The 21034-nt window shown below is 50.2% G+C and overlaps 1 protein-coding gene across 1 annotated transcript in view; it reads left to right on the plus strand.

Annotated features, from left to right (window-relative positions):
- The first annotated feature begins 918 nt into the window (after positions 1 to 918).
- Positions 919 to 21034, plus strand: part of KEAP1 (kelch like ECH associated protein 1) — a 30036-nt gene continuing 9920 nt past the window's right edge. The window contains exons 1-2 of the mRNA XM_063294328.1: positions 919 to 1122; positions 18662 to 19325. Of these exons, the coding sequence (XP_063150398.1) occupies positions 18783 to 19325 (543 nt within the window). The 5' untranslated portion in view covers positions 919 to 1122; positions 18662 to 18782. The remainder of the gene's footprint in view (positions 1123 to 18661; positions 19326 to 21034) is intronic.

Genomic DNA, 21034 nt, shown 5'->3' on the forward strand with positions numbered 1-21034 from the left:
TCATACTTAACGTTGCTAAGATTGAGAAACACTGCTTTAAACATTTGGGAATCAGAATTGACAAATCCCTACACCCATGTCTCCAAAACTGAGCAGGTTTCCCTCCCTCAGAAACGGTCAACGTCTAATATTCCTTCCAGGTTCAGCCCCCCTCTCAAAGAAAAAAAGTTACCACCGTTTACGTATTTCTTCTTCCACGGAGACCCAAATTGAGCTCCACCCTCAACAATGGTAGCTCGCCGGATGATTTAGGCCAATCATGAGGCGACTGGAGCGCCAAGGTCCCCTGGAAGAGAACTGGAATAGCTAAATCTCACCAACTACAGTAATTCAAAAACATCTGCAATTAAATGAACCGCCGCAATCTCGCTTAGTTGCGGGAGTTCCTGTCGTCAGCTCAAAATGCTGGTGGGAAATCCAGGAGTCGTCCGGGTGGGACTGGATTTTATTTATTCCCATCGGCCCCAACTCATTTCTGGAGCGCTGCAGGTTCCCCTCCTCAAATTAAAGCCTCCCAGTTGGGTGCCTCCCCCCACGCCGCTCTACACAGGCACTGAAACTAGTTCCCGCAACCAGACATTTTGCAAACGTGTTTAAAAGACTCCGCCGTTGCCACCTGCCTTTCTTCCCGGGCCTGATCGGGAACGTGAGCTGCAGCCCCACCCGAGGCCCCCAGCACGGGGCGGGGCGGGACGGGTGGAAGCGCTTCCACGCATTTGCAATCGGCGTACCTCCCTCTTGCCTTCGCTTTCGCCTTTCCCCAGCGCGGAGCCTCCATTCGCTTCCCCGCGTTGGCCTCGCCTTTGGATCCGCCTCCGCGCCCGCCCGGTCCTGCGCCTTCCTTTAGCAATCCACCTCCCCTGCCAGCCGAGCTGTGCTTGGCTGGCTACGGGACTTTTATTCTGAAAGCGGGGCGGCTGGTGCTCTCACTTGCTTAGTCATGGTGACTTACACCCCATCTTCTTCTCCTCCTCCTCCCGCCCTCCTCCTCCTAGCTTTCCCCACCCGCAGTGGCGACGGTCTGCACTATGGAGGAACAGAGGAGGTGGGGCGCTCAGCTGGACGGAGGTGGGAAAGGAGGAGGCGGCGGCCGAAGCGGGCATTGGGGGCAACCATGGAGGGGTGAGTAGACCCTCGCGCCTGCTGCTCTGTATCCGTGCACAGGCGGGGGCTTGCCGTGAGCGCTCTGCTTCGCCTCTCCCCATCCCTCCATCCATCCTCGAGAAACGGAGCGTGTAATTAGACAAAGCGCCTCGAATCCACCTTCCTGCCGGAGCTGGAAGGCTGCGCTGGCGGCAAGGCTTCCCGCTCTCCCCCTCCCGGACATCTGAGGGGCGACCCGTGGCCCGCCGGGCGATGGCGGGGAGGGAGAATGGCTCGAATTCTTGTAGTCCGCCCCAAGCGGGACAGGTGGTTAGCTGTGGGCTTTGGAACTGCGGGAGCCGGAGCGCGTTCCCTTCCTTTGTTGTATGGCGGGCACGGTAGCTGTTCGGTGAGGCGCTGTAGTGATTACGAGAAGGTGTAAGGTACGAGGGGGTGCAGACTTCCGGGCTTTGGAGTTGAAGCGAGAGAGAGCTTGAGGCCTGGAGTACGGCGTTTCTGGTTCGAAGTTGGAGGAGCGCAACCTTAAACCGTGTCAGTGGGATCCCGCGTGATGTCAGTGTTGGTGCCTCTCTGATCCAAGTGTGTACAGGGGATCTTGGGTTAGGGTCTTCAGTTCTGTGAAAGAAATGAACGGCTCGCCGTCTGGACAGGGAATATACTGAGGAAATCAGAGAATGCTGGGCCAAGTTTCCTTGGTGGAAGAACACGTGTGGGCTGTAAACGAAATAGCTGAGTTTGTATGTGGTCGCGGGAATACTGTATTTAAACATTGAGCAGCAATTTCGTGAAGGAAGGCTGGTCGTCCAGGCCGCTGGGCCAACCACAGTGACATCAACCAAGCTCTCTTCAGTGTCTCCTTTAGGTGACCTCATCCTAACCGTTAGCTAAAGCCTAGGATGTAGAGAAGCAGGAATAGAGTTGTGGGGAAAAAAATAATGTGTTGATTGACTCTTAATTGATAACATGTAAAAAACAGTTGAAAACATTTTGTAAGCTGTGTATTTTCAGACTCAAAAAAGACTTACAAAAGACCACCACCCGCCTTCCCAAATCTCTTAGAGCATATCTGTTGCATTTCAGAAATGTTTCGTGGCAGCTCCAGTCACTGCAGGCCCAAATGCCTGGGCTAGTGCTGACTGGGAGCTCCAGCACAGATGGAAGGCCTTGGGTAATGCTTCCCAAAAGCAGCTGAAGGGCTGCAGCCTTCTGTCTTGAAAAAAAGACTGTTGATTCCACAGTGGACTTACATATTCAGTAGCCCAAGCCTCCATGTTATGGCTTTTATGATTTGTTAAAGCAAGTGTTACTGAAAGAAGTGCTTCCTTGATTAAACAGGGCAAGCAAAATTGGGAGTAAAGATTATCATAATTTTGTTTTCATTCCCAACTAAAAGAGCAAGCTGGAGCCTTGAATATATGGTTTAACTTAGCCTTGTAGTTTTCAAATTAATTTGTGCTGATCCGGTAATATTGTAGTTAATTGATCTAGCAACTAGGTAGGAGGGTGATGCTGACTACAGCTCTCAGCAGTCTTAGCCTGCATGGCTAACAATTAAGGATCCTAGGCATTGTAGTTCAGCAACACTTGAGGACCACAGCTATTCCACAGGAAATAAAGTTAGGTTAAAGTGAACCCAACTCCTGGTGGCTGCATGGCATCTCCTTGTAGTTTTCTTGGCAACAATATACAAGTAGCTTGCCATTGCTGTTTTCCTAGGGTTTTTTTTTCTCAATTACTTTCCAGTCTAACCTTTGTTTTTCTGAAGATTTTCTGTGTAAGTAAAAACAAGGTCCAACCCTGCTTGAATTTGAGAGCAATTATGAAGTTTGCTTTATTTAAAGGAAACAAAATTGTTTGGTATAGTTTAACAACATTCCTAAACTGTAGAATGGAATATGTTGGAAATAAATAGAGTTCTGTGCTGTAATAGAGGCTGCACCAAAGATTGAACATCTGATGTCTGTTACCAATGTGGCTAAGCCTAGAGAAGCTAAACGGACATGGGAGAAGGAATCCTAACCAGGAATTCAGTCAAACTGTTGTAAGTTGGAAGCAGGCAAAGCAATATACATTGCTTAATTGTCTTAAAGGTGCTTTAGCATCTTCCAAAAAGTGATTGATAGATATATAACAACATAATAGCTCAACTAGCTATAGAGCAAAGGTAGGAGGAGGAGTGCGGGTGTCAAAGATTCTGGATTCACAAGCTTCTTTCTCAGCATTGTCATCTCTGCGAGTGCAACAGTTTTGTGTTAATCTCATTGGGAAATGGGAAGTCTGTGGAAGTGGTCTTCCTGCTTCAGCTGGGAATTCAGTATGCGGCAGAAGCAACTGTTTATAGAGCAGAGGTGGTAGTTGGCAAGGTTTCCTGTCATGGTTTTAAACAACTCTCAGCCTCTTTCTGCTGAACTTGCACACTTGTCCTCTCCTTAAAGAAACTGTTTCTCAGCATATCCAGAAGCAGTACAAGAATGGGGCTTTTTTGCATCATTGTGTACAGAGAGCAGAGGAGGCTGCTGTACCAAGTTCTAAAGTTGACTTCACCTCCTAAAAAGCACATGACTTTGGAAGAAGGAGTGGGGGAGGCTTTATTTACCTGTAGCAGTAGATAGGCATCTGGCCTTCCAGATTCTGCTTCTGGGCTTCAGGCTTGAAGTTTCACAGTATGGTCAAATACGCTTACTTAGAATTAATTGTTACTGCTTTAAGTGGAGACGTCTGCAAGATTTAAAGAAATGCACACGTATGACTTTTATGTTACATATATCCATTTATTTTATTTTTAGTTTACATGTTTCTTTTTCTTTCCAAATTCAGATGAAAGTAGAAAATAATTGGAAAATGTATATCAGGCTAAAAGACTTAAACTTGGCCTGGCAAAACTTAATACTGATATGCTGATTTTTTTGTAATACAGTATCTTCTTAGGGATCCTAGCTGGAAATACTTGCCTTTCCCCAAATTCTTGCCCAGCTTCTATTTGGAGACTGACTGCACCAGTGGAGATAAAGTAGAATCTACCAACAGGACATGTTGGATCTGTCTCCTGTGCTGATATTCCTAATGGTACCCATATGCTATCTCTGCTTGCCTAATGGTAGGGTGAGTTCTGATATATCTATATTTTTATATTATGGTAAGCCAGGGTTTTCAAACAAGCATGGCATGCAATTCTCAACTATCCTTGCTTGCTACTGTTGTTGGGAGCAGAGAAAAAAAACCATGGAAGCTACTTCTAAATGATATGTATCATAAACATATTTACAAGCAACCTTGACTTCTACCAAGTCAGAATCAGAAGCCATGGTTTCTTTTTGGCTTCTGTTCCCTGACTTGTTTGGGAAAGAGGAGCCAGGTTTCTAATTCATTTATTAGAAAAAACTTAAATATATGTTTAGCCACTAGACAGGGGAACCAAGCAGAAGCAATTAAACAGCAGGTATTGTACTAGAACGATGGTTCATTCATGATAAGCCATATTTTTTTTTTGACAATTCCAGCTAACTCCAACATGTAAATGTTCCCATTTCATTTTCAACACAGAGGTGTTAATACCTGATTTTCTGCTCTAACATTTTGGAAACAGATCTTGAGTTTGATCAGTTTTAGAAGCAACTGATGTGGCTATAGAGATACATGGATATGGTTATGTTTTGATTCTCTTCCTAGGACATGTTATACTACGAGAACAATGGAAAAAAATTGCACGTCTCTTAAAACAACATTTGGAGATCACTACAGCTCATCTACTGAATTGGAAAAATTACACAAAAATAGAGTTTTGTAAACAAATCTGTACAATTTAGTACCCCACTTGTGTTTTTACTAGAATGCAAGCCCATCAAAACTGGAATTATTTTGGTAGACTATCGGATTTACTACATGTAAGAAAGAGTATTCCTCCTCTTTCTAACCCATCACAGAGTCTATACTGATACTGGAAGTCTGTGATAGGCAAGGGTCCTTTGGAGCCCTACTGGCACACTAGACTGGTTGGACAAATGTAGGATGGAACCAGACAGCCTTATTGTTCCAGTGGACTTCAATGTGCTCACCAAGTTGGATTTATCAGTGTTAAGCTCGGAATTTTTTTTTTGTCTCCTTAACAAATTCCATCTGCTGCTAATAAAGCCTGCCAACTATTTGGTCCATACTCATGTTGTAATTGATAACATTCTATGGAGAAGATTTGTTCGATAGAACATTACACAATATTACATTACAATTACATTACATATTGAAGCAGCCACTGTAAAATTTTAAAAATAGTTTTAAAATGCCAACTGATAGGCTGGGATCCTTGTACACATAAATTCAATATCTGTGGGCAAACTGATGTTCCTACAGGCACAATAGTGAGAGCCCCTGGTATAGAACGTGAATTCCCATTTCTTCATATTTTCCAACATTACTACATTTTTATTATCTTGTTAGAATGTTTGCTGTCTTCCCCAAGCCTCTTCCAATTTTTCATGCCCCCGTCTTGAGTGTTTTGTAACCCAGAGGAAACAAGGTACTTCCTTGTGCCCAATTAGATGGCTCAGTTAAGACCAAATTTCTGGCTTCACAGTTCATGGCATAGGTGTGAGGTTCCAGCCGGTTTCTGACTCAGAAAACGAAATGCTTTCTGAGTCAGAAGGGGAAACAAACTTACCAGGCAGAAACCAGGAAAGCAAAACCCAGAAGTGACTCAGCAGCGTGGGAGAAGTTACAGACGCTGATTGGCCGGTCTTCAGAGGATTTGAATCCTCCAATCAGTGCGCAGGAAAGGTGTACAGAAAAGCGCACAAAGAAGGCAGCCCGATTGGCTGCAGAGGGGAATAGGTGCGCAGGGGATCGGCATAAAAGGCAGACGTGCGAAGAGCAAGCTGCCGGAGACAACCAATCCTTCGAGCTTGTAGCCCCAGTGGAAGAGTCCTTACCTGCGTCAGAAACCTCATCTGAAGCCGGAGGAGAATCAGTGCCTGCATTTCCTATCATAGAGGACCTGTATCCTGCACATTCTGCCACAGAGGATCTTCTCCCCACCGAATCCAGCAACCTCAGCCTCGCCGCTGCCATTCTGCACCTTCCAAGTGTGTTCCCAGCCTTGTTCCTAGCTCCCAGCCTTGCCCATGATCTCCAGTCTACTCATGCTTCGATCGCCCAGCCTTGTTCAGGAACTTCAGGCCAGTCTTGTTGTGCTCTGGGTTTTCAACCTTGTCCAGGATCTGCAGTCCAGTCCACTCATGTTCCAAGCTCCCAGCCTAGTCAAGAGCCTCCAGCCCAGCCTAATCATGAGCCAAGCTCCCAGTCTATCCCAGAATCTCCAAGTCCAGCCTTGTTGCAAGTTATCAGCCTTGTCTCGAGTCTACAGCCCAGTGTGCCCAATCCAGTCCTGCCTCCAGAGCCAAGCCTTGCCCGGTGGTTCCAGTTTGGTCTCATCTAGCTTCCAGGTGCCAGCCTAGTTCGAGTAGTGTTTCAGATCGTGGACACTCGCCTCCAGTTCCAGTTGTGCCATGTGCCCTAGCTTCTTCCAGTTTCTCAGCTCTGGTCAGTGAATCCTGCCTAGCTGTTTTGCTACAGTCTCCTGCAACCTTGCCAGTTCTCCCCTTGTCTGGGTGGTCTTGATCGGAACCAGCTTACCTCATTGATCACAAGGACTTATTATTGTAAATTATTAATACAACTATTTACAATAAAGAGTGGTTTTGATAATAACCCTGTCTGGCCACCTCATAGTCTGAACAGGACAATAGGTATGCTTCAGAAGAAAAATGCACCCTCTGTGATGCACACTCCTCATTTCTAGTTAGAAAGAACAAGCCTGCATTTGCTTGCATTGGGCAGAGAGTGCTCCTGGTCCTCTCATGCTGGTCTGATGAAGTCTTGATGGCTTCTCTCCCAGCATGAGAGCAGGGCTGCGAATCAATAGTGCCTGTGGGAAAAGTGAGCTGGCATGGGAATTTTGCTCTGGCTAATCAGGAAGGACATCAGGAACTGGTGAAGCAAAGACAAAAAAAAAGACCCATAATCAATTATGGGATGGATCCATTCTAGGGGCCTATCTAAAAATTGCTCTGCTTCGCGGAGAGCAGGTAATGGGCATTGTGGAGAAATTCAGACTTAAGTAGCTATCTCCTTAGATCACAGAGGTGATTTAGGCTTGAGGAAGCAGGGCAAAATGTTGAAATCCTTGATTCGCATTCCACACAAAGGTAAAGGGACCTCAGGCTGCTCGATCTAATTGCTCCTGTGCTGAAATTGCTGGATCCACCAATCAGAACATATCAGAAGCACATCCATTTAGGACCACCCTGGCCTTGAAGTCTGGAGCACATTTCGAGCCTGGGAGTTTATGTTCAACAGAGAATAGAGTTCGCAGTGCTTTCAAATTAAAGCCCAGTCCTGCTTGCTCTCTTGGTTTCCGCACTTTAGCTGAAATGGAAAACACCATTTTGCTGGGAATTAGACATCCTTCCCAGTCTGCTCCCAAAGCTAGCAGTAGATCCCCATTTCCACCCCGTAAACTTGGTGGCTTATCACTACTGATCCTTTCTGTTCAGTCATATTCAGAAGAGGCTGCTGGGTAATTGCTGTTTGACAGTAGTTCATAAAAAGTATATCTGTATATTAAAAACACTCTAATTACGTTCCATTAATGTTGCCAAGGCAACAAAAAAGTTGTTATTTCTGAAATACAATAAACAGATTGAAGAAAACGAAAAGTGAACACAGGTGTCTTTGATGGAAGTATACATAACCTGTTGCCTGGGTCTGCACATCAGATTAAATTGTAGCTTGTTGAACCAGCGACACTGATGATTCAATATAATGCCCTTCTATAAACATAGTTTACAAACTAGAGTGGATAGGTTCACACATGCTAAGCAAAAGCTTTGTGGCTTAGTGCAGTATCTGACCCCAGTTTTTATCTGATGCTAATTCCATTAAGTTCCAGACACTTTTATCAGGCCTGTCTGAAAAACTTCATCACAAAAGCACTGGGGTCACAGCAAGTGTACCAAGGTTAGGGAGTCACGATTATGCATACAAAGCCTCTATTTGTGAATGCATGGAGACAAGCTTCACATTCTAGAACATGCACCAACCATAACCTTTCTTAATTTGTCAACATCCTCACCATACAGAAATTCTAAAGATCAAGCCTGCCACCTACCATCAGTGTACCAAACACAGTTGTCTTATCTACTGTTTCTCCTGGATAATCATCCCTTACCATCTCTCTCATTTATTTATCTACCTGTTTTAGTATATTGATTTATACAACCACCCACCTTGCAATTGCAACCCTTTTGTAAGACGTCCACACTGGGTATGCTGTCCATCTCTTCCTGCCTTCCACCTTTCTCTTCTCCAAGTCTGTGAGTTCTGTTTATGCATCTTTCTCTAAGATCGCTGCCCTCTGCTTGGATTACAAGCAGTGCAATAAAAGTAAGTAATAATTGGCCTCTTTCTCCACTTCCCACCTTCTTCTATCTTACCAAAAAGTTATGTTTCCCCCAGAAACCTGTCGTCTTTTTGGAGAATCCTCACAATTGTTGGGGGGGGGGTTTCCCTTTAATTTTGTAGCAAAACAAAATTTGGCAATGGTGGAGAACATTTGCATCAAGCTTTGTTGAGCTTGATGCAAGGATGGACTTTGGCCGCTGACCATGGTTATTCTTGTTTTAAACTGATTATTAATGTTTTATATTGGGTATAGGTTACCAATATTGGTATATTTTGGTTACCAATATCGGTGTATTAGTTTTTAAACTGTTTTTACTAGATGGTTATTTTAACTCAGTGTTTTCCAAGCTTGACAACTTTAAGATGAGTGGAACAACACCGGCCAGAATTCCCCAGCCAGCATTCTGGGCTGCCATACAAATTGAATAAATAAATTTGTTTTCTTCACTTTCTGAGAATTTATGATGGCAACTCTTTCAAGATCAAGCCATATCAGAATATTGCCCACCCTTGGCTCTTTTGAATGCTGACTCGCCATCTGAAGGGCTAAAGGTTCCCTCTTTATGCTGTCATCTTGTCTCCTGATGGAATAGGCCAGGAGAATTTTCACTGTATGCACCAGCTGCACTAAATTCCCCAGACATTTGTGTTTGGCAAGATTTAATCCCTGAAAGTATAGCAGTGGTGTGTGTAGTTGTGTATGAAAGCACCTTTCCTGTGTGAATGTGACCACGTGAACTGAGTATACAACCTAATCAAAAACACATGGCCACCAGGCTCAATGTAGAGCCATTTTCAAGAGTCTTTAGGGGAGCCTGTAAAAGGAGAGGCACAATAAAAATAAAATACCTAACAACAATACACACATACCCTCTGTTAAATTTCAAGGGGCTTTTCTTCCTCTGCACTTCCTTGGATTGATTTAGCCTCTTGATTAAAATGGCTTTTGGAAATAAGTCACTTCTGTGTATGAAAAGGAATGGGCAGATGGCAGTGAAGGCATTTGCAGGGATGTCTCATCCTTCATAGCCTCATCCATTATGACCCATCTTGCCTATTTGGCTCCCAGCTTGGCTGCTAGGGCAGAGTCAAGTAGGAACTTGTTAGCTGGGAGAACTGGTCCTAGTGTGGGAGAAGAGACGGGGAATTAAAAGAGGCCTCTGTCCAGGTTATGGTGCTGTTGTCTCCTTAGGCCATTTATATGATGATCTGTCTGGCCGGAGTTCCAGGTTCCCTGTGATTCCCCATACTACACATCCATTTTGCAGACCATGTGCTCTGAACTAAGACCTGCTGTCCCTGTCTTTAGTTGGCTTCTGCCCTTCCCTTGCCTGCACAGGGGAAAGCTTTTTCTCTTTTGGGAAATGTCAAGGAATTAAATTTAAATTTAGTGCTGAAGCAGAGAAAACAACACACAGGTGTTAAGGATAAATATGTAACACACAGGTGTATGAAGAAATAGCTGAGTCATGCATGATGCAATCCTTGTTGGGATTGGATAGGATTAATATAAATTGGAGAGTCTAGAATCTCTCGTGGTTCTCTGCTGTGTCCATTACTTGCTGCAAATCGTTTTTTAAGTTAACCTGCTTAATATATTTGTAAATAGACTGTATATAAAACAAGAAAAGGACTGTATTTTTTTCTTGCAAAGACTTACAACCACGACAGGAAATCTGCTTTGAAAGTGGCCCTTGGATGGTGATGCCAGAGTTAGAGAATACCTTCATGCTCTCTGCTATATCCTGCCCCAAATGGGAGGAAGGTCGGTGGACTGCACAGAGAAGCAAGCTTCCCAGCTCTGCAGCTTTGCAGAGGAACCATGCCCTCAGACACTGGAAGATTGGTTTTACAGTCACGTGTAGTACAGGGAATGTGCAGAGCACAAGCTCTCCATCTTTAAACCATCTTTCTGTCACTTACCTCAGAGAAGCTGCTCCAGTGCAACTCCCAGCCAGGCCTCCTTGGTGGCTTCTGACTCTTCTCCCATGTTCTGCTAGGCTTATCTGCTAATAAGGATGGATGACTGAATGAGCTGCTTGTTCTTTTAGTTTCTCATGTTGCCTTTAGCCTTGCTAGTCAGGAATAAGAAAGATGAGGGCCAATGTATTTGCTGTGCACTGGGCATCATATATAATTTCGACGGTGTGCTCTCAGAGATCCAGCCACCTGCATAGGACAACCAAACCAGCCTGAGCAGTGGGCCTGTGTACCTGGGCAACCCCCTGACAGTGGATTGAGGTTGTCAAGAGGAGGGGCTCAAAAGTTGCAGCTTTTACTGCTTCTAACTGTAAGGTCTGCATACCCACATCTGAGTGTGATTGCAGTCTTGGGAGAGTTATACTGGTGTACCTGCTACAATTGCTCTAAGAATGTTGATATTGATGATAATATCAATATCACGGATATTGGGTCATGGATTGAGCAGAGGGGCTGTGACGTGCAGGTTTCCTTTATTGTCATGAGTGCCGTTGAGCTGAAGGCATCAGCACAACGGCACACATGACAATACCTATCAAGCAGGGGAAGGGATTTAGGATAAGCAAAGCACGCACAACAAAAGACACAGACCCCGAGGAGAAGGGAAGGTCCCCGGCCGGACGACCCAGCCATCGAGTCACAAAAGAAGAGGAAGGAAAGACAAAAGACAGGGCGGGTCACAAGGCACACCTGAAGCTGTCAGCATAGCGCAACGGAGATCGCCCAGCTGACAGCAATCACCGGCCGGAGAAAGGAACCGATCATGGGCAAGCCCGGGGCACCAGCAGGGGCCCCGCAACCCTTCACCTACCGGCACGGAAGCATGCAGGACAAAGGGGGGATGACGCAAACCGACGTAGGAGGGGCGCTGACCGGCGCGGGCTATTTAAACCCCACACCGGCGCGCTCCCTTCACTCTCAGCTTTTTTCGCGTCTAGCACTACGCTGTAATAAACCGGAACCTGCTCTTCCCTGAAATCAGTGTCTGTGTTTTACTCGGCGGCAGGCAGCGCATGACATAAAGCTGAGAGTCACAAACTCAGCCTCGCCAAGCCCCACCGGACAACAACGAGTCCGCGGGAGGAATAGACGGCGAGAGGACCACGAGCGATGGGGCCGACGCGTCGCGACCAAGGCGGGCGAACCGCACGGCGAGGAGCGGAGGAGGACCGATCGAGGCCAGAGGCACCGCGGACCCCAGGAGCCACGGACACCCTCCCGGCCCACCCCGAGCCTCAGCTCCAACCCGAGAGGAAGGCGGAGGCGGAGGCGGCCCAGCCACGGGAGAGAGCAACATACCTCCCGAGACCCGCGGAGACCTCCCCGCCCCACATCGCACCCCAGCCACAGGCATGGAGCGTCAGCCCAACCGCAGCAAGCACGGTGGAGGACGAAGAGGCAACCCTGCCAACGCACCCCCAAATCAAGGAAGCGGACCAGCGGACGGGAACGCCTGAACCCCACCGGCGGCTCAACCCTGCGGAAACACCGACAGATCCGACCCCAGCTGCGGCGCGAATCCCGGACGGGGAAACGCAAGCCAGGCTCGCAGCCATGGAGGCCCAGCTAAGGGACCTCAGGACCATGCTGCAATCGCTAATGTCCCCCACGCCTCACAACGACGTTCCCGTGCAGGTACACACCCCGATCCACACCCCGAGCAGGTCGTCGCACCCCCATAGGCCAAATGCTAACCAGCAAGCGCCCCAGGCGGACGAAGCCACGGGCCGGGAAGCGAGAAGAGGGGACTCACCGAACGCCCGGGCCCCAAAGGACTTCCCCATTTTCTTTAACGGAGACCCCGCGAAACTGTCGTTCTTCATCACGAACGCCAGGGAGTTCATGGGGCGGCACGGACACTTCTTTAACTGTGAAGCGGACAAGATCGCAGCCGTGGCGATCAAGCTACAAGACAGGGCGGCGGACTGGTACGTCCAAATGTACGAGTCCAACTCCCCCGCCCTCTCCGACTTCCACGCCTTCATCACGGAGATGAAGCACTACTTCGAGGACCCGCTAGCCAAAGAAAGGGTTAAAAGCGCGCTCCAAGGCCTCAAACAGGGCGCACGAACTGTCCCGGACTACGCTCTCGAATTTAAAGCCCTCGCAGGGAAGATCAACGATTGGTCTGAGACCACCCTGCTAGAAATGTTCAAAAGGGGCCTCAACCGCGAGGTACTCCAATGGGCACTCTACCGGGATGACCCGGAGACTCTGCAAGGCTGGATCCGCCTCGCGGGGAGAGCGGAACACGCGCACCGCACTTTTCTAATGGCGACGACAGCGGACGAAACACACACTAGCCCAAAGGTACCCGCACCTCACTTGGGGCTGGCCGGTCCCACGTATCAAAAGCGGAGGTTTAATCGAGGGCCCTGTGGGAAGTGCGGAAAAATGGGGCACAAAACGGCGGACTGCTTCGCCAACCGAACACTAGCTAGCGCTCCCAAACCCGCACTGAGACCAACCCTCAAACCAACCAACCCACCGCCGCCCCCTCACCGCCGGATGACCGGAGCCACAGCGACACCGGACGAAGGTTGGGACGCCTACCTGGGGGGAGAGGACGCCGAAGGCCCAGACCAGCCGGCGGGAAACGCCCCCCACCTGCGTTAAAACGCGCCAAAAGGCAGGTGGTGGGACCGGGGCGCGAAACACACAGACAGAGCGACGAAAGCCCCATAATGGGGCAATCAGGCTCTCCGTGGGCAACAGAGCCACCAAGGCCGCGGCACTAGTGGACTCGGGGTGCTCAAAGAACCTGATCCACCCTGACATAGTCGCCAAGCTCGACCTACCTTGCCGCCCCCTCCCCACGCCGCTGGCATTCCACCAGCTGGACGGCTCAACAGCGGGAGGGAAACCAGCCACGATGCAGACCGAGCCGGTCACCCTCCAAATGGGCACCCACACCGAACGAACATCGTTTGTGGTGACCCACATAGGGCGGCCCATTGTAGTCTTGGGAATACCATGGCTCGCAACGAACAACCCCCGCATCGACTGGAAGACCCGCACCTTCCAATTCGATGACGGCTCACACCGGGCGCCAGTTACGGCGGGCAGGATCAACCCCACAGTGGGACGGGCAGAGGCGGCAGCCCAGGACAACTCAACTACCCCAGAAGACTTACCCGAGCAATACGCTGACTTCTCAGAGGTCTTTGGGGAAGCGGAGGCGGATCAACTACCCCCCCACCACAAGACGGACTGTAGGATCGACCTGCTTCCCGATGTCCCCTTACCCAGGCCGAAGATTTACTCGATGACCCCGAAGGAGATGACAACCCTCCGGGAGTTCATCGATAAAAACCTGGAAAGGGGCTTCATAGAGCAGGCATGCTCACCGGTCGGAGCGCCCGTCTTATTCCGGGAGAAAAAAGACGGCACCCTGCGGCTCTGCACAGACTACCGGGGTCTCAACGCAGCGTCCCTATCCAACAAATACCCCTTACCCCTCGTGAAGGACATGCTCGCCCACCTGGCCACGGGTAGAGTATTTTCCAAGCTGGACCTTCGCGAGGCGTACTACAGAATCCGGATCAGAGAGGGGGACGAATGGAAAACTGCGTTCAACTGCCCCCTAGGCGCCTTTCAGTACAAAGTGCTGCCATTTGGACTAGCAGGGGCCCCGGGAGTGTTCATGCAGCTCATCAATGAGGTACTGCATGAACACCTGTTCAAAGGGGTCCTGGTCTACATAGATGACGTCCTCATCTACACCCAGAGGCACGAGGAACACGTCACCCTAGTCAGACAAGTCCTCGAGAAGCTAAAAAGGGCGAAACTATACGCCAAACCCTCAAAGTGCGAATTCCACAAAGCACGCCTAGACTACCTGGGGTACCGAATCTCCGGGGAAGGCGTGGAAATGGACCCCGCAAAAGTTGAGGCGGTGGTGAACTGGGAACGCCCACGTAACAGACGCCAACTCCAAAGTTTCCTCGGCTTCGCAAATTTTTACAGGTCATTCGCACGGGGGTTCGCGGAGATAGCCCTCCCCCTAACAGACCTCCTCAAAACGAAAGGAGTGGGGGACACACGGCGCGCCAAGAACCCAGGGACGGTACTAAATTGGACTCCCACGTGTCAAACCGCATTCAACAAGCTGAAAGCGCTGTTCACCACGGAGCCAATCCTCGCGCACCCGGACCCAGAACGGCCGTTCGTGGTCCAAGCCGACGCCTCAGACTTCTCCCTGGGGGCCATACTACTCCAAAAGGACCCCACAGGACTCCTGAAGCCATGCGCCTACCTGTCGAGGAAATTTTCTGAGACGGAAAGGCGCTGGCACGTGTGGGAGAAGGAAGCCTTCGCCGTAAAATCGGCGCTAGAAACATGGAGGCATCTACTAGAAGGAGCCACCCAACCATTCGAGGTCTGGACAGACCACCGGAACCTCAAGGCCCTCCGGACGCCCAGACGCCTCAGCCCGAAACAGGTCAGATGGGCCCAATTCTTCAGCCGCTTTAACTTTCAGCTGAAGTTCCTGCCGGGCAAAAAGAACTTCCTGGCTGACGCCCTCTCCCGACTGCCCCAAGATGAAGAGCCCGTCCCAGACATGATCGGGACGGTCCTATCCGCCTCCCAGCTGGGGATGGCTGTGACCACCCGGAGTGGCGCACAGAAGCAGCCCAACCCCACGTCGCAACCGACGGCGGGGCAACCAGCGACCAGACGGCGCCCCCCGCAACTGCCAGGAGATATACGCGCGGACCTCACCGCCGCCCTCAAAACCGACCCCTGGCTACGAGCAAACCCCGACAAGGTGACGATGGCACAGGACCTAGCATGGGGGGAAGGCAGAATATATGTCCCGGACTCGCAACGCCAGGCGATCTTGCGTAGATCGCATGACAGCAAGCAAGCGGGACACTTCGGGTTCCTAAAGACCCTGCATTTAACTCGGCGACAATTCTGGTGGCCCGCGCTGAGACGGGACGTGAAGGTCTACGTAGCGTCCTGCCCGACATGCGCCACGGCCAAACGGGCACCAGGCAAGCCCCCGGGACTCCTACAAACGGTGGCGGAGCCCTCCCACCCATGGGAGGAGATCTCCATGGATTTTATAGTAGATCTCCCACCCAGCCAGAAGAAAACGACCATTTGGGTGGTGAAAGACTACTTTTTGAAACAGGCCCACTTCATCCCCTGCTCATCGGTCCCGTCCGCCCAGCAACTGGCCAAACTCTTCCTTATACACGTGTACAGGTTACACGGATGTCCTGCACGCGTGGTGACCGACAGGGGCACACAATTCACCTGAAATTCTGGCGGGCCTTCCTAAAACTGACTGGGACCCAACAAGCCCTATCCACGGCCTGGCATCCCCAGACGGACGGAGCCACAGAGATCCTCAATGCCACTCTGGAACAATTCATACGCTCATACACCAACTACCATCAAGACGACTGGGTCGACCTGCTCCCATTCGCAGAAGTCGCATACAATAATGCTGTCCACACGAGCACGGGGAAAGCCCCGTTCGAAGTAGTCTCCGGACGCGACTTCGTACCTATACCGGAGCTACCGCAACCCCCGGGACCCCAAGTGGACGCTAGCAACTGGGGACGGAAGATAGCGGAATCGTGGCCAATAATCACGGCAGCGCTAAAGGAAGCACAGGCGGCCTACAAAGAACAGGCCGACAAGCACCGGCGCCAGCAACCAACGTTCCAGGCAGGGGACATGGTCTACCTATCCACCAAATTCCTGAAATCACCTCAACCCTCGAAGAAACTGGGGCCTAAGTATATCGGGCCGCTTCGAGTAACACAGATGGTGAACCCAGTGGCGGTACGCCTGGACCTGCCGCACAACCTAAGGAGACTCCACCCGGTATTTCACACGAGCCTCCTGAAACCTGCAACCACCTCTCGATGGCACCCAAGCACGCCGCGGCCCTCCCCGGTGATGATCGACAGCCAACAACACTTCGAAGTAAGAGAAATACTCGACTCGCGCCATCAACGGGGAACGCTACACTACCTGGTGAGGTGGAAACACTTCCCCCACCCAGAATGGGTGGCGGCACAACACGTCAAGGCGCCAGACCAGACCCGGGCATTCCACAGGTCATACCCCGACAAGCCACAGGGGCGCCAAGCCAAACCGGGCCCTTGAACACCCTCTCCCCTCGGGCCTCCCCCCCCCACCCGCCACGCCCTCAGGGGAAAGGGCCTCCCAAGCCCGCGACTTGAGTAGACCTCCTCCCCCCCGGGACTCACCCTCCCCCCGCCCCGGGCCCACTAGGGAGAGGCGATTAGTCACAAGTGCATCGCCAGGGGGCAAACGCCCAGGATGCACACATGACAAATCTGGACTCAAACACAAAAAGATAAGGGTCCTACCTGGAGCTGAGAAGCACCCGACCAGCCATGCCTCTACCTACGATGGACTGAGCCCAAACCAGCAGGGTGTGGTCGAGACATGCGCACTCCCAGGGTGTGGGTGGGGCATGCGCACTTGACACACACCGCAAAGATGGACACGAGGCAGAGGGCGGAGCAAGGGGAGGGGCGCAAACACTCCGGCGGGAGATTCAAAAAAAAAATTTTTGACAGCTCTCCCGGCAAAAGCCGGAATGCCTGGGGGGGGGGCACTATTCGAACGGGGGGCAGTATGTCATGAGTGCCGTTGAGCTGAAGGCATCAGCACAACGGCACACATGACAATACCTATCAAGCAGGGGAAGGGATTTAGGATAAGCAAAGCGCGCACAACAAAAGACACAGACCCCGAGGAGAAGGGAAGGTCCCCGGCCGGACGACCCAGCCATCGAGTCACAAAAGAAGAGGAAGGAAAGACAAAAGACAGGGCGGGTCACAAGGCACACCTGAAGCTGTCAGCATAGCGCAACGGAGATCGCCCAGCTGACAGCAATCACCGGCCGGAGAAAGGAACCGATCATGGGCAAGCCCGGGGCACCAGCAGGGGCCCCGCAACCCTTCACCTACCGGCACGGAAGCATGCAGGACAAAGGGGGGATGACGCAAACCGACGTAGGAGGGGCGCTGACCGGCGCGGGCTATTTAAACCCCGCACCGGCGCGCTCCCTTCACTCTCAGCTTTTTTCGCGTCTAGCACTACGCTGTAATAAACCAGAACCTGCTCTTCCCTGAAATCAGTGTCTGTGTTTTACTCAGCGGCAGGCAGCGCATGACATTTATATAGAAGGGGCATTATGGTTCTGTTCTGCCCCAAATAGGTTGGCAGGTAAATACCCAGCTTGTATAGTTTTTTTGAGCTATATAATAATGGCCATATCTTATAAGGGGCTACTATTGTGAAAAGAGCCAGTTTGGTGTAGTGATTAAGGCACCAGGCTAGAAACCAGGAGACTGGGAGGTCTAGCCCTGCCTTCAGAACAAAGCCAGCTGGGGGACCTTGGGCCAGTCCTTCCCTCTCAGCCCTGGGAAGGAGGCCAGGGCAAACCACCTCTGAAAAACTTTGCCAAGAACACTGCAGGGACTAGTCCAGGAGTCAACACTGACTTGAAGGCACCCCCCAAAAACCCAAAAACTATTGTGAAGGATGGGTGTGGATTAATCTCATAATGCCATATTGATTCCAGTCCAAATAGTGGAGAAAATACCCACAAAGCTCAGTGGCCCTGGAATGAGTAAGTGATCCTAGGTTATAGCCTGCTGAGTCATAATGACTGTGAGAAGTAGCACAGGGTGGCATTGCATGGCGCTCTCAGCCAAAAGTATCTGTGCTTCTGGTTGATCTGAGGAAATCACAAGAGAGGTACATCTTGCTCACTCTCTATAATAGAAAAAAGGAGGGAGAATAGCTTACTCTGAGCAATATTCCCTCATAAGTATCTTGATCTGGAAACTGTTTTTAAATCTCTCAATTTCAAGCATACCTGATTTTTTTTTTGGAGCTAAAGTTGCAGGTCTGGGTCTGGCAAACCACACGCATGCCCACCCAGCAGGCCTGTTTCACACATGTGGAGGGAAGGTTGGAAGCAATGCCCCTCCAGGAGCCGGTGTGCTTGTTGAGTGAAAGGAGGTGCCTTCTGCTCGAGGGGGTGAGGCAGCAGCGCAAAGCCAGAAGTGAAGCGTTCCCTCTGGTCATGCACTAACTAACCAAACCTCTTGCTTCTATGTCCCCTGTGCAGGTATCCAGAACTTGCTGCATGCCAGGCCTCTGTAGCAAGGTCCCCAGCTTAGCCAGCCCTGCTGGTGCCCTTGCTCTTTTCCTGCGTTCCTTCATGCGATGACCACGCGGCTGCTTCTGTGATGTACGCCCCAGAGTGCAAGGCGGAGGTGACTCCCTCGCACAATGGCAGTCGCACCTTCAGCTACACCCTGGAGGATCACACCAAGCAAGCTTTCAACATCATGAATCAGTTGCGCCTGAGTCAGCAACTCTGTGACGTCACCTTGCGGGTCAAATACAAGGACATTCCCCCGGCCGACTTCCAGGCCCACAAGGTGGTGCTGGCCTCCTCCAGCCCAGTCTTCAAGGCCATGTTCACAATGGGCCTCCGGGAACAGGGTATGGAGATTGTCCCCATCGAGGGCATCCACCCCAAAGTCATGGAGCGCCTCGTTGAATTTGCCTACACCGCCTCCATTTCCGTGGGCGAGCAGTGCGTGCTGCACGTCATGAACGGGGCTGTCATGTACCAGATCGACAGCGTGGTGAAGGCCTGTTGTGACTTTTTGGTGCAGCAGCTGGACCCCAGCAATGCCATTGGCATTGCCAACTTTGCTGAACAGATTGGCTGTACCGAACTGCACCAGCGGGCACGGGAATATATCTACATGCATTTTGGGGAGGTGAGACCCTGTGCAAGGAAAGAGCATCAGGGGGAACAGGAGCAGCCTGGATACACTAGTGTCCAGAGGAGATCTGAATTCAGAACCTGGCTTTGCTTTTGACTGCCTTTCACAATTTATTTGCTGTTCTTCGTTACAGAAGATTAGCTCTCCTATTTCCCCCAAAGAGGCAAGATACTATTTTTTCCCCTCTTCTCTGCTGCAAATCTTATGCGGTCACCTCTTGGGTGTCTGTTATATACTCATTCTGCTTCTGCAGACATAAGAGGCTAGAAACTTGGTTACTTTGTGGTGGTTGCTTAATGAGCTGCTGAAAAGTTGGAAAAAAGTAATTCTATAGACATCGTTGGCTTCTGCCTCTTTTCTAAGTTTGCATACAGAATGAAGCTAATAGGTGTGTTAATTTGTTCATTAGATTTATATCCTGCCTTTCATTCAGGAGTTCAGAGTGGCATACCTAACACTCTTCCTCCTATTTTTTCTTATCCTGTCAGGTCAGGCTGAGAGAAAGCATAACTGACCCAAAGTCACCAAGTGAGCTTCCATGGCTGAGGGTCATCTAGAACCTGGGCCTCTCTCTTCCTGGTGCAGCACCCTAACCACTACGCCACACTGACCTTTCCCATGGCAGTATTTCTGGCGTGAGAAACTATAATCTGGTTAAACAGAGCAAAATAAAATAGGAAGACTGTATGTCACGTGAGGCCCTGCAGGGAAGGAGGTGATTTCTTGCCCTTTGGCAAAGTCTGGGCATAGACTTCACGTCAGTGAATGTGGTAACATTGCTCCCTGTCTGTGCTTTTTGCATGGTCCTTATTCATAATATTCAAAAATACCTCCCCCTCTTTTTAAAAAATTTTTTTTGTCATCTTGACAAGATTCTACGAGAATAGGTGTTGGCAGTCTTGTTGCTAAGATCCCGGCAATAACTAGCCTGTAGGAATTTTGCTTGCTTCCTTCTTAAATCACAAGAGTAAATGCCAAACTCCTGTTTTGCGGGGAGGAATTGAGAATACCGTAGGTTGGCAGGGGAGGGCTGGCTCCGTCTTTTTCCACTGCAGGCTTCAATTTCTAGCTACTCCAGAAGCCTGCAGGACGCAGGGAGTGGTCACCAATTAGCTGTTTCTGTGCTAGGTCTGCCACTCCCTGCTGCTCCAGCATAAACTAACATGGATTGGCAAAGGACCCTGGCCTTGCTCTCTCCCCCCTCCACCAGCCCACTTGCTTTCTCTGCTGAATGCACAGAAAGAGCTTTGTAATCAGATACCAAGAAGGCTTTGCTCTGTGTGACTGATGGAAACCCATCCAGCAGGGCTGACCGAGTAGAGCAGGATGCCTGCTTTCGTAGTCCAGCCGCCTTCTGTAGGATTCCTTCTTCGTCAGCCCCGAGCCCGAGTGACTGGATAAAGGAGGGCCAGGTTGTGGTTGCTCCTCTTCACCTCTCTGCACACCCTTCACTTCTGCACACTAACTTGGGTAGAATTCCTTGTTGCTGTTAGCAGCCGCGAGTGAAGACTTAAAGGCAAAACTGCAGCTGGGGCCGGAGAAGAGGTCGTGAGATAGAACACATGGGGCACACCATGGGCTTTTTGTGTGTGTACTTATTAAAGCATCAAAAATGGGACAAAATGTGATAATTGGTTTGTGGGGGGCGGGGCAGGGTTTTGTTTTGGACAGTTATGCAGTGTGTAATGTAGCCACAGAAAATC

Source organism: Candoia aspera, chromosome 2, assembly GCF_035149785.1.
Source record: "Candoia aspera isolate rCanAsp1 chromosome 2, rCanAsp1.hap2, whole genome shotgun sequence".
NCBI lineage: Eukaryota > Metazoa > Chordata > Lepidosauria > Squamata > Boidae > Candoia > Candoia aspera.